At 37.6% G+C, this 13325-nt stretch overlaps 1 protein-coding gene across 2 annotated transcripts; it reads left to right on the top strand.

Moving 5' to 3' along the window:
- Positions 1-6715: 6715 nt before the first annotated feature.
- wu:fc50b12 (Death domain-containing protein) lies at positions 6716-11400 on the top strand. 2 transcript variants are annotated; one of them, XM_031805626.1, is made up of 3 exons: positions 6716-6805; positions 10191-10354; positions 10979-11400. In XM_031805626.1, the coding sequence occupies exons 2-3, from the start codon at positions 10224-10226 to the stop codon at positions 11211-11213; spliced, it is 366 nt and encodes a 121-aa protein (XP_031661486.1). In that variant the 5' UTR covers positions 6716-6805; positions 10191-10223; the 3' UTR covers positions 11214-11400. The 2 variants fall into 2 exon arrangements, with proteins under 2 accessions (XP_031661486.1, XP_020317719.1); XM_020462130.1 differs by lacking the exon at positions 6716-6805 and adding an exon at positions 7911-8228.
- The last annotated feature ends 1925 nt before the right edge of the window (positions 11401-13325 follow it).

Here is a 13325-nt window from a genome sequence, read left to right as displayed (position 1 = left end):
CGATTAAGCTTCAACTGATGTCTTGAGATGTTGCTTCAATATATCCACATCATTTTCCTGTCTCATGATAACATGTATTTTGTGAAGTGCACCAGTCCCTCCTGCAGCAAAGCACCCCCACAACATGATGCTGCCACCCCCGTGCTTCACGGTTGGGATGGTGTTCTTCAGCTTGCAATCATCCCTCTTTTCCTCCAAACATAACGATGGTCTTTATGGCCAAACAGTTCTATTTTTGTTTCATCAGACCACAGGCCATTTCTCCAATTGACTCAAATGATGCCAATTAGCCTATCAGAAGCTTCTGAAATCATGACATCCATTTCTGAATTTTTCCAAGCTGTTTAAAGGCACATTCAACTTAGTGTAGGTTAACTTCTGACCCACTGGAATTGAGATACAGTGAAATAATCTGTCTGTACAATTGTTGGGAAAATTACTTGCGTCACGCACAAAGTAGATGTCCTAACCGACTTGCCAAAACTATAGTTTTTTTAACAAGAAATTTGTGGAGTGGTTGAAAAATGAGGTTTAATGACTCTACCCTAAGTGTATGTAAACTTCCGACTTCAACTGTATATATATATGTGTGTATATATATATATATATATATATATATATATATATATATATATATATATATATATATATATATATATATATATATATACAGTACCAGTCAAACGTTTGGACACAACTACTCATTCCTACTCATTTTTCTTTATTTTTTACTATTTTCTACATTGTAGAATAATAGTGAAGACATCAACTTTAAATAACACAATCCTGTACTAACCAAAAAAACTGTTAAACAAATCAAGTTCTTCAAAGTAGCCACCCTTTTCCTTGATGACAGCTTTGCATACTGTTGGCATTCTCTCAACTTGCTTCATGAGGTAGTCACCTGGAATGCATTTCAATTAACAGGTGTGCCTTGGTAAAAGTTCATTTGTGGAATTTCTTTCCTTCTTTTTGCGTTTGAGCCAATCAGTTGTGTTGTGACAAGGTAGGGGTGGTATGTAGAAGAAAGCCCTATTTGTTAAAATACCAAGTCCGTTTTATGGCAAGAACAGCTAAAATAAGCAACAAAAAAAATGAAGGTCAGTCAATTAGGAAAATGTGAAGAATTTAACACATGCGAGGCCATGTGTTAAACAGAGTGAGTATGGTAGTATACTTAACAACCAAAGATTTATAGAGTAAAGGCTGGTTTATATTACGTCTATCGAAATGTCTGTAGACAGTTGTCATAGTGACATCATGAACATTCTATTGTCGTCCGACATCAAACTTGTCATTTTAGTTATGAATATATACATTTGTATGAACACAAAAACGACAGGCTGCATGACATCAGCAGCCTGGTGGTCCAACATAGCATAACTGGTGTATTTTAACACAAATTATCCCATCCTTTTAAAAGTTAATGTCAATCTAGCAAAAAGCATATGTCAAAAAGCAACATTCTAAACAATGTTTGCTGGCTAGCCAGTTCAAATAATGCCATATCATAGCTAACAACGTCTTAATTTGTATTAATTATTACAGGAAAATAAACTCACAACAATATAATTATTTACAAGTTAATGGTGAGCTAATTACAGAAAATAGCTTGTGGTTGTGAGTGTGATTAAATAAAAGCAGGGCATTCTGATGGATAATGTTTTTATTTGGACTCTCTCCAGTTGGCCTAAAGTTATATCCTATCGACTTTGGTGCAGGTCATGATGTTCTTCACATTACCGTCTCTGGTAAACACACACTATATCAAGTACAATTGTATTTGTCACATGCACAGGATACAGAAGGTGTAAATGGTACAGTGAAATGATTACTTGCATAGCATTTTGTTTAGACATGTACAGTAGCTAGGTAACCCTAACCCTAGCTAAACAATGAATCATAATCCCAACTCAATGTTACTACCATGCATGAATCTGCATGTAGCTAATGCTAACCAACTAGGTCCAATGTTAGCTAGCTAGCTAACATTAGGCTATAACTAGCAATGCAAATGGCTTTCTGAGATATAAATTATATTACTACACAGATCATACAAACAGCACAGAAATGAAATCACCAACATGTATTGATCAAATCTTTACTAATGCTGCATAGATTTGCTTTAAAGCAGTATCCATATACATTGGATGTAGTGATCACAATATAGTACCATAACTAGGAAAACTAAAGTTCCAAAGGCTGGGCCTAATATAGTGTATAATAGGTCAAACAAAGTTTTGTAGTAATTCCTATGTTGATGATGATAAGAATATTTGCAGGTCTGTGGTGTGTAATGAGGAGCAACCAGAAGCTGCACTTGACATATGAAAGTGCTTATTCCAGTTACTAATAAGCATGCACCCATTAAGAAAATTACTGTAAAAAGTGTTAAATTCCAGTGGATTGGTGAGGAATTTAAAAATTGTATGGTTGAGGTGGATGAGGCAAAAGGAATGGCAAATAAGTCTGGCTGCATAACCGATTGGCAAACATACTGAAAATTGAGAAATCCTTTGACTAAACTGAATGAAAAGAAGAAGAAACTATACTATGAAACAAAGATAAATGACATAAAGAATGATAGTAAAAAGCTTTGAGCACCTTAAATGAAATTTGGGGCAAAAACACAAACTCATCATTCATTGAAAAGATGGCTCATCCATCACAAAGCCCACTGATATTGCCAATTACTTTAATTATGTTTTCATTGGCAAGATTAGCTCATTTTAGCCATGACATACCAGCAACAAACACGAACACTAAACATACAAGTATAACTGACCAAAATATGAAGGACAATAATTGTAATTTTGAATTCTGTAAAGTGAGTGTGGAAGAGGGGATACATTTTTTGTTGTAGTCTATCAACAATGACAAGCCATTGGGGTCTGACAACTTGGGTGGAAAATTACTGAGGATAATAGTGGACGATATTGCCATATTTGCCTTATCTTCAATCTAAGTCTACTAGAAAGTGTGTGCCCTCTGGCCTGGAGGGAATCAAAAGTCATTACAGTACCCAAGAATAGTAAAGCCCTCTTTACTGGCTCAAATAGCCAACCATTCAGCTTCTTACCAACCCTTAGTAAATCTTTGGGAAAAATTGTGTTTGACCAGATACAATGCTATTTTAGTGTAAAATTGACAACAGACTTTCAGTACGCTTATAGGGAAGGATATTCAACAAGCACTGCACTTACACAAATGACTGATGATTGGATGAGAGCAAATTATGATAAAAAGATTGTGGGAAGCCGTTTTGTTAGACTTCAGTAGATCATAGTCTGCTGCTGGAAAAACGTACTGTATGTGTTATGGCTTTACACCCCCTGCTTTGAGTAAAGCCAGTGTGTCTATGTATGTGAATGACTCAATATATACATCAGCTACTATAGCGAGTGAAATCACTGCAATCTTAACACAGAGCTGCATTTATTTTCAGAATGGAATAAGTTAGTCCTAAATATTTAAAAAACTTAAAGCATTGTATTTGGGACAAATCCTTCACTAAACCTTAGACCTCAACCAAATCTTGTAAATGAATAATGTGGAAATTGAGCAAGTCATTAAACTGCTTGGAGTAATCCTGGATTGTAAAACTGTCATGGTCAAAACATATTGATACAGCAGTAGCTAAGATTGGGAGAAGTCTGTCCATATTAAATCGCTGCTCTGCCTTCAACCTCTTAGAGCCACTGAGACGCCAGCGTCTCACCTAGCCAACAGGAAATGGTAATGCGCAACGCCAAATGCTAATAGTACTCGATAAAACTCAAACTTTCATTAAAACACACATGCAGGGTACTCAATTAAAGCTACACTCGTTGTGAATCTAGCCAACATGTCAGATTTTTAAAATGCTTTTCGGTGAAAGCATGAGAAGCTATTATCTGATAGCATGCACCCCCCCGAAATACCGGAACGAGATGTAAACAAAAGAATTAGCGTAGCCGGTGCTACACAAAACGCAGAAATAAAATATGAAACATTCATTACCTTTGACGAGCTTCTTTGTTGGCACTCCAATATGTCCCATAAACATCACAATTGGGTCTTTTTTCCGATTAATTCCGTCCATGTATACCCAAAATGTCCATTTATGAAGCCCGTCTTTGATCCAGAAAAAAACAGCTTTCCAAAACGCAACGTCCATTTTTTTAAATAAAAAAAGTTGCCTATAAACTTTGCCAAAACACTTCAAACTACTTTTGTAAATCCAACTTTAGGTATTTGTAAACGTTAATAATCGATCAAATTGATCACGGGGCGATCTGTATTCAATAGCAGCAAGTCTTGAAATCATGGTCGATATTCTCTCTTTCATAACTTCCCACGGTGTACCCTCTGACAGGAAGTGCCTATTTCTCATTTCACCAAGGATTAACTTCAACCCAATTCCCAACACTGGCGACATCGTGTGGAAGCTGTAGGAACTGTAAACTGGGCGCTATCTATTTTCCCTTGCCATAGACAATACAGGGACCTCGCGGAGGGACATATATATATTTTTTGTGAACAGTTTTTCCTTGGGGTTTTGCCTGCTACACACGTTCTGTTATATTCACAGACATGATTTAACCAGTTTTGGTTCAGAGTGTTTTTTAACCACACATACTAATCATATGCATATACTATATTCCTGGCATGAGTAGCAGGCCGTTGAAATTTTGCACGATTTTTAACAAAAAGTTGAAGAAATGCACCCGATCTTTAAGAGGATTTATTAACAACATTATCAACAAGGCAGGTCTTACAGGCTCTAGTTTTGTCGCACCTGGACTACTGTTCAGGTGCAACAAAGATGGACTTAGAAAAATTACAATTGGCTCAGAACAGGGCAGCACGGCTGGCCATTAAATGTACACAGAGAGCTAACGTTAATAATACGCATGAAAATCTCTCATGGCTCAAAGTGGAGGAGAGACTGACTTCATAACTACTTGTTTTTGTTGAAATGCTGAATTCACTAAGGTGTCTGTTTAAACTACTACTACACAGCTCGGACACCCATGCATACCCCACAAAACATGCCACCAGTGGTCTCTTCACAACAACCAAGTCCAGAACAGACTATGGGAGGCACACAGTACTACATAGAGCCATGACTACATGGAACTCTATTCCACATCAGGTAAATGATGCCACCTGTAGAATCAGATTCCAAATACAGATAAAAATGCACCTTATAGATACACACACGCACACATGCTAGCACACAAACTCTACACACACATACAGTGTAATATTGTTGTGTGGTGATATTAAACATTTTGTATTGTAGATATAGTGGTGTAATGATGTTATATGATGTACTGTTTTATCTTTAGTTTTATGTGTGATTCAAGTGCCTTAAAACCTCTTAAAGGAGGTTAAAATGAGGAAACACTTAGAAGTTTATGGAAATGTGAAAGGAATGTAGTATAATATAACACAATAGATCAGGTAATAGAATATATAATGAAAAAAAACAACCGTTCTTTTGTATTTTTTTGTACCATCACATTTGAAATACAAGAGAAAGGCCATAATCTATTACTCCAGCCCGGGTGCAATTTAGATTTTGGCCACTAGATGGCATCAGTGTGTGTGCAACGTTTTAGACTGATCCAATGAACCATTGCATTTCTGTTCAAAATGTTGTATCAAGACTGCTCAAATGTGCATAATTTGTTTATTAATAACTTTTCATGTTCAAAATTGTGCACTCTCCTCAAACAATGGTATTATTTCACTGTAATAGCTTCTGTAAATTGGACAGTGCATTAGATTAACAAGAATTTAAGTTTCTGACAATATCAGTAATGTCTATGTCCTGGGAAATGTTCTTGTTACTTACAACCTCATGCTAATCACATTAGCCTACGTTAGCTCAACCGTCCCATGGAAGAGACACCGATCCCGAAGAAGACTCCAGGAAGAGAAGCTGCTAATGCGGATCCCTAATAAATACATATAAATACAAAGTAACGTTAGCTAGCGAGCTAGCCAGATAAAATTAGCTAGCTAACAATACTCTTTAACTTGCAATAAAAATTACTTCCTGAGAAAATTACAAAGTATAATATCTGAAAATGTAGCTAGCCAGTCTCTCTTTCCTGTATACATGGATCAATGTTTCTCTCGCTCTGTCAGGGATGCCATGGTTGCCCTTAGTTTTTAGATGTAATCCCGAGACAGGTGTTTTATACAACAGCCTTCTGATGCTCCTGAGCTCAATTTTGAGTTTCACAGCAAAGAGTCTGAATATTTAGTTAAATATGGTATTTCTGTTTTTATGTTTAATACATTTGCTGACATCTGTTTTCGCTTTGTCATTATTATTGTGTGTAATGTCATGAGGGGAAAAAAGAATAATACATTTTAGAATAATGCTGTAACATAACAAAATGTGTAAAAAGTCAAGCAGTCTGAATTCTTTCCAAATGCACTGTATTACTTTCACAATGCAACTTGTTTATTATAATATTATTAATAATAATAATAGGCCTTTAAACTTTTACATTCACTGATAAAATATCTTGCCGGTCAAATTTAGTGAATTTTATGTAAACAATATCTGAGACTCTGTGGATGGTGGTCATGGAGCTTTAGATGGTAATTTGATGGTCCCCGGAACAGAAAAGGTTTGGAAACGTTGCTCTTAGGTGATTCATGTACTGTAGTAGTTCACCAAAATCCAAGTTGGATTATGCATCAAGAAAATGTTGGCTAGCTCTTCTAATATCAATTTATTTATGCCAAAGAGCATCTCTACCAAATTTGATGTTTTTATCTGGCGTGTAATGGTTTCATAAATTTGTCGGTAAGACCCAACTTATTTCTTTTACTTTCTAGCTTACTTACAGTGTAGGTAGCTAGCGTGCCAGCGAGCATTGTTTCTATGGATTGTGCACCTTACATTGTTTCGCTAAGTAGCTAAACAACTAGCTGCTGGTTGATGTTTTCCTTTTTTCAACCAGGGCAGACAAAACATTCACCTGCACAAACTTTCCACTTAATTTAAAGGAGATATGTTCCTTAAAATGTTTTGTGTAACTGACTTAAAGTTAAGGAATCTTAAGATGTTTTATGCAACCAGGCGCAGGAATACATGGTGTTTTATTGAATTACAGTTTAACATTGAAAACTGTAATACAAGTGTCTAAGTAAGTATGGATTTATAGGAATTTATATTATAAAAGAAGAAGTCTATAGAAGTGTAGGAATCAATTTTATTAACTGTATTTATCAGAACGAATGGCACTTATTTCTAGTACTGTTATTGTTACAGACAAATGATCAGAATTATTTCAGAATGTGTTGCATTCATAATAGCTCAAATGTAGCTCTGCACCCCTTTCTCTTCATTATCATTACTGTTTACAGTGCAGCTCTTTTAATGTTCATACTGAGTAACATTTGCACATATAGGGGAGTTGAGTCCTTTTCTACAACACACTGTGTTGAAAAGGAATGACTGCATTTTACAATGTAAATGAAAGCTTTACAAAATAATGCCCATTGTCCTACACATTTAAAGGAATTGAATGCGTTCCGTCATGTCTCTATCCATCATTTGTGAAAACCCTTATTGCTGAAACAAAATAATTATTTTGTTCTATGCTGGAAATCAACAGCAGGGTTGTTTTATATAAAATAAAAGATAGAGAAGAACAGTAATATATTTGAAACAACAGTGGGCTGACATGAAACACGTATGTTTCATTTTAAATTCAATATTTCCCAACTCTAGTTCATATTGTGATAGTTTTGCTCTATATCTTGGCTGTTGGTACTGATCTAATCTGAGTGAACCTCTGCTTACAGTAGTTTACATGGTAGGAGGCCCAATTCTCTGAAATTAATAAGGTGGAACAGAGTCACTGAGGCTAAAAAGCTTAATTTTTAACAGGATTGTATGTTGCTGATGAATCTCTAAGGCAACATTCCCATTGAACAGCTATGAGGTGAGAGAGCCTTTTCAGTTTTATTTTAGATTGTTATTTTCCAGAAATGTCTCAAAAATAGGCTAGTAGCTATTGTTGACTTGGTTGAAAGTACGAAAAAACAGCAAAACAGATAAGCTGGTGAAGACTGAGTAGATATTATTGTTGTATCTTTCTTTTGGGAAAATAGCCCAATAATTTAAGAGCATTCTTTGAAATTGTATTGGCAAATCAACGAAAGTGTGGCTGCTGTGCCTTGTGTGGAGCCGAGACGTCACAATGCCAAGTAAAGCACAAGAGGTAAGTCAATGAGCAAGTTGGAAAGTTTGTTGAGAAAAGCAAAATAGCAGGAAGTTCACTGTACCTGTGTAATGTGGTTTAGAAATGATGCATGTAAATGCTTTTGTAAAAAGCCATGAGCTATTACAAGTCCTTTATAGTCTCATAATGCACAACATGTAATACAAATATTTATTAAGTAATAGTCTACTTGGAAATGCATTTTTTTCCTCCAGGTCATCTTCATTAAAGTTGTTTGATGTGGTTTACCAGCACACTTTGTTTTACTACCAGTGCCGACAGGTTCAGGTTCATCATTACATTCTTTACCAGAAAGTAGGCCGAGCCTTTTTGAAGTAACTTACTGTAGATCAATTCATTGCTCTCTTTTTTTTTAAACAAAAATATAAACGCAACATGCAACAATTTCAAAGATTTTACTCAGTTACAGTTCATATAAGGAAATCAGAAATACATGCCCTAATCTATGGATTTCACATGACTGGGAATACATATTTGCGTCTGTTGGTCACAGATACCTTTAAAAAAATAGGTAGGGCCATGGATAAAAAAAACAGTCAGTATCTGGTGTGACTGCAACACATCCCCTTCGCATAGACTTGATCAGCCTGTTGATTGTGGCCTGTGGAATGTTGTCCCACTCCTCTTCAATGGCTGTGTGAAGATGCTGGATATTGATGGGAATTAGAACTAGTTGATCCAGAGCATCCCAGACATGCTCAATGGGTGAAATGTCTGGAGAGTAATGCAGGCCATGGAAGAACTGGGACATTTTTAGCTTCCAGGAATTGTGTACAGATCCTTACATCATGGGGCCATGCATTATCATGCTGAAACATGACTGATGGCGACGGATGAATGGCATGACAATGGGCCTCAGGATCTAATCACTGTATCTCTGTGCATTCAAATTGCCATCAAAAAAATGCAATTGTGTTTATTGTTCATAGCTTATGCTATCGCCACCATGGGGCACTCTTTTCACAATGTTGACATCAGCAAACTGCTCGCCCACATGACGCAATTTGCGTTGACTGCGGTTGTGAGGCCGTTTGGACGTACTGCCAAATTCTTTAAAATATGTTGGAGACGGCTTATGGTACAGAAATTAACATTAAATTCTCTGGCAGGAGCTTTGGTGGACATTCCTGTAGTCAGCCTGCTAATTGCATGCTCCCTCAAAACTTGAGACATCTTTGGCATTGTGTTGTGTGACAAAACTGCATATTTTAAAGTAGCCGTTTATTGCCCCCAACACAATGTGTAACGGTCATGCTGTTTAATCAGCTTCTTGATATGCCACAGCTGTCAGGTGGATGGATGGATTATCTTGGCAAAGGAGAAATGCTCACTAACTGGGACAAAATTTGAGATAAATAAGCTTTCGTGCATTTTTCAGCTCATGAAGCATGGGCCCAACACTTTACAAGTTGCGTTTATATTTTAGTTTTAGTGTATTTATAAAGCTCTTTTACAAAAACTGCCGCTGACCTAACATCAATTATTAACCTTTAGACATACGAGTTACCATACCCAGTCGCAGGGATGGCCAACTCTAGAAATCCCTTCAATCTCCTCAGAGTTAGGTAAATCAGCTTTTAGTTTCTTTGCACCCCATATATGGAACAATCTACAGAGTTTCCGACAACTGGATGTATTGGTGCCTTTCTGGCAGATTAAAATGATGAATGGGGACCTCTGCTGAGGAATTGATCGTTTTGAATTTTGTGTATTTGTATTATTTTGTAAATTGTGTGCATGCAGGGCTCCCTTGCGACAGGGATCCCTCAATGGGACTGACAAAGGTAAATAATAATCAAACAAAGGTAATTCATCACATATGTAGCCTTCACTTAGTTTTTGTCTTTGGCACACCGTAGCAAAACTTTTTGCAACGAAAAACAGCCGTTTGAACAATTTTAGATTTCGGTCCCTCAATTTCAGTCCACCTGTGTTTTCTAGGATGCTGTGATTAACCTGAAGTCTGTCCAGGAGATGTCCAGGGAGCTGGGGTTTGAGTGGACTGTTCTGGCCTACGAGCTGGGCTTCTCCAGGACTGAGGTTCATCAGTTCCATACCACATCCACAGAGAAGACGGTCCAGGCCAGAAGCATGCTAGAGTGCTGGTGAGTGAATGGCCCCCGATTGAATAGCTTTCCAATGCATCCTTCTTTCCTCCTGTCCTTGATATAATCACAGATATAAGACGACTGGATTGGTTGCTTTGACCTATGCATATCTCGTACAGATCTGTGACTAGGAAAGGAATGGTCAAGGGGATGCATTTTTGGAGGGTTCGAATAGGGCCTCTGTCATGGAATGATTCCCTAATGTAATGTGGAAGAAATGTCTTGTAAAGATCTGACATGAATATTTATTCTATGTCAGAGGGGCATTGTCTTTGTTCTACACACAGGTAATACCATAATAGGTTTATATCATAATGTACCCTGTTTAACTCAGCCTATGTCTCAATAGAGGGCTGCAGTGTGTGTGTATAAGAGAGACAGATGATTACTGATCATTCTTGTGCTATTAACGCATGATTGGATTTATTCTGTAAAACAGATGTATTTATGATCAACAGCATAGATACTAACATCACAAGAACAACACTTGAAATGTACATAGTCATAACATTAATTGATTATAGAAAATATTAATTTCCAATGCAGAGACATAATGTTAAACCCTCTTCCCCTCGCTCTATTCCTCTATCAATCTATTCCTGTATCTCCCTCCCATCCCAGGTATGAGAGATCTTGGGACAAGTCCAACAAGACCAAGTTGCTGCAGAACGGTTTGGAGCGTGCCGGGCGCCGCGACCTGGCTGAGAGGCTGCGTTGCCTCCACTGGGGCCACCAGAAATTGAGCCGCAGAGTGGAGCTGCCCTCCGCCTTCCCCTTCCTCATCACTGTCCACAGGACCATCGAGAACCGTGACGGCCTCCGCCGGATCAATGACCTCAGCCGCAGATTCACCTGAGGCATGAGAAAAATATGCCTTGATACACCTGAAAACACATGGACATACAGATATACACATTCTCTAAGCACATGCAAACACACACAGGTAGACATCTATTGATCTATCACTGATGAGATGGATGATTGGATTCACATTCAAAACAGTCTGAAAAATATAGACAAATAAACAGATTTTAGATAATGGATTTCAGTGCGTCTTCTTTTTTGAAAACACTGCACTGTCACTACATACCATAAAAAAGTTCAATCAAATTCAGAAAACCAGCAACATGCAGTATTACTGTAAATAGCCAGTAATAAATAGCCAGTAATAAATAGCCAGTAATAAATAGTCAGTAATAAATAGCCAGTAATAAATAGCCAGTAATAAATAGTCAGTAATAAATAGCCAGTAATAAATAGCCAGTAATAAATAGCCAGTAATAAATAGTCAGTAATAAATAGCCAGTAATAAATAGCCAGTAATAAATAGTCAGTAATAAATAGCCAGTAATAAATAGCCAGTAATAAATAGCCAGTAATAAATAGCCAGTAATAAATAGTCAGTAATAAATAGCCAGTAATAAATAGCCAGCCCTCCATATCGAGGTCAGAGGTAGTTTCTCTGGGTTCAAGTAGTGAACTTCAAAGTATCCTTTCCTCCTGAGGATGTGAAATTAACTCAATTATTTTGAGTTAGCGATCTAGCTAACGACTTCCTCAGGTGTTGAATGAGCACCAAATTAATTTAGCCCATTTGATATTAGTGCCCAAAAAGATGTAGACAAATACAAAAGTTCAGGAACCCTATTTTGACAGTAAATAAAAGGAACAATTGCCTGACTGTCTAACCCAAAATTCATGAAAATAACTGGTTTAGTTTCCACATCCAAATATCTGGAATCATGTATTCCTGCTTAGACAATTTATTTCTAGAATCATAACATCCACTACACTTAATGGAGCACTTTGAATTACTTTATAAGATGATTAGGACACTCATATTTTCCAATGTCTGACCGCAACAAAATGTTGGTGCAACCAAATCATTGGCTCGTGCCCCAAATTAAATGTTAGTATGGAGCCCATTGACTATGGTTTCAGACATAGGCTATAATTCACATAATCTATATTATATTTAGGACCATTATGCTCTCACACAATTCTCAATTTGGAAATAGTTCTCATGACACAAGGCGAGACCCAGAGGCAGACACAGGGCGAGACCCAGAGGCAGACACAGGAGGCAGATGGTTGGAGTCTTACAATATATAATAATCCAAAGATCTAGGCAAGAGAATGGTCGTGGACAGGCAAAAGGTCAAATCCAGATCAGAGTCCAGGAGGTACAGAGTGGCAGACAGGCTCGTGGTTAAGGCAGGCAGAATGGTCAAGGAAGACGGGTACCATGTCCAGAAACAGGCAAGGGTCAAAACCGGGAGGACTAGAAAAAGGAGAATAGCAAAAAGGAGTACGGGAAAACCGCTGGTGACTTGACTAAACATACAAGACGAACTGGCACAGAGAGACAGGAAACACAGGGATAAATACACTGGGGAAAATCAGCGACACCTGGAGGGGGTGGAGATAATCACAGGGACAGGTGAAACAGATCAGGCCATGACAAATAGTAATGTTACTAAATTAAATAATGCTATATAAGAACACGTTTTAAAAACTTTTTACAATATGTCTGCGAGTTAGAAGTGAAAGTAATCAAAAAGTAATCAGATTACATTATTCCACAGGATTAGGTTACTGATTTGTCTACTTTATTCATCAAGTAGGCTAACTGTAATCAGTAACATCAGCAAACTGCTCGCCCACATGACGCCATCTGCCATCTGCCCGGTACAGTTGAAAATGGGATTCATCTGTGAAGAGCATACTTCTCCAGCGTGCCATTGGCCATCAAAGGTGAGTTATGATTCCAAACTGCAGTCAGGTCAAGATCCTGGTGAGGACGATGAGCAAGCAGATGAGACGGTTTCTGACAGTTTGTGCAGAAGTTCTTCAGTTGTGCAAACACAGACTTTCAACAGCTGTCCAAGTGGCTGATCTCAGACGATCCCGTAGGTGAAGAAGCCAGATGGAGGTCCAGGCTGGCATGGTTACATGTGGCCTGCGGTTG

Source organism: Oncorhynchus kisutch, linkage group LG26, assembly GCF_002021735.2.
Source record: "Oncorhynchus kisutch isolate 150728-3 linkage group LG26, Okis_V2, whole genome shotgun sequence".
Classification (NCBI taxonomy): Eukaryota; Metazoa; Chordata; class Actinopteri; order Salmoniformes; family Salmonidae; genus Oncorhynchus; species Oncorhynchus kisutch.
Note: the sequence above shows the minus strand (reverse complement) of the source record. Positions and strands in the feature narration are given on the sequence as shown.

What these genes read in the sequence shown, in the direction of transcription:
- wu:fc50b12 (XM_020462130.1), top strand. Translation starts at nt 8,208, where the DNA reads ATGCCAAGTAAAGCACAAGAG. An exon ending in TGCCAAGTAAAGCACAAGAG is followed by an intron (nt 8,229 to 10,190) that starts GTAAGTCAATGA and finishes TGTGTTTTCTAG; the next exon opens with GATGCTGTGATTAACCTGAA. An exon ending in AGAAGCATGCTAGAGTGCTG is followed by an intron (nt 10,355 to 10,978) that starts GTGAGTGAATGG and finishes CTCCCATCCCAG; the next exon opens with GTATGAGAGATCTTGGGACA.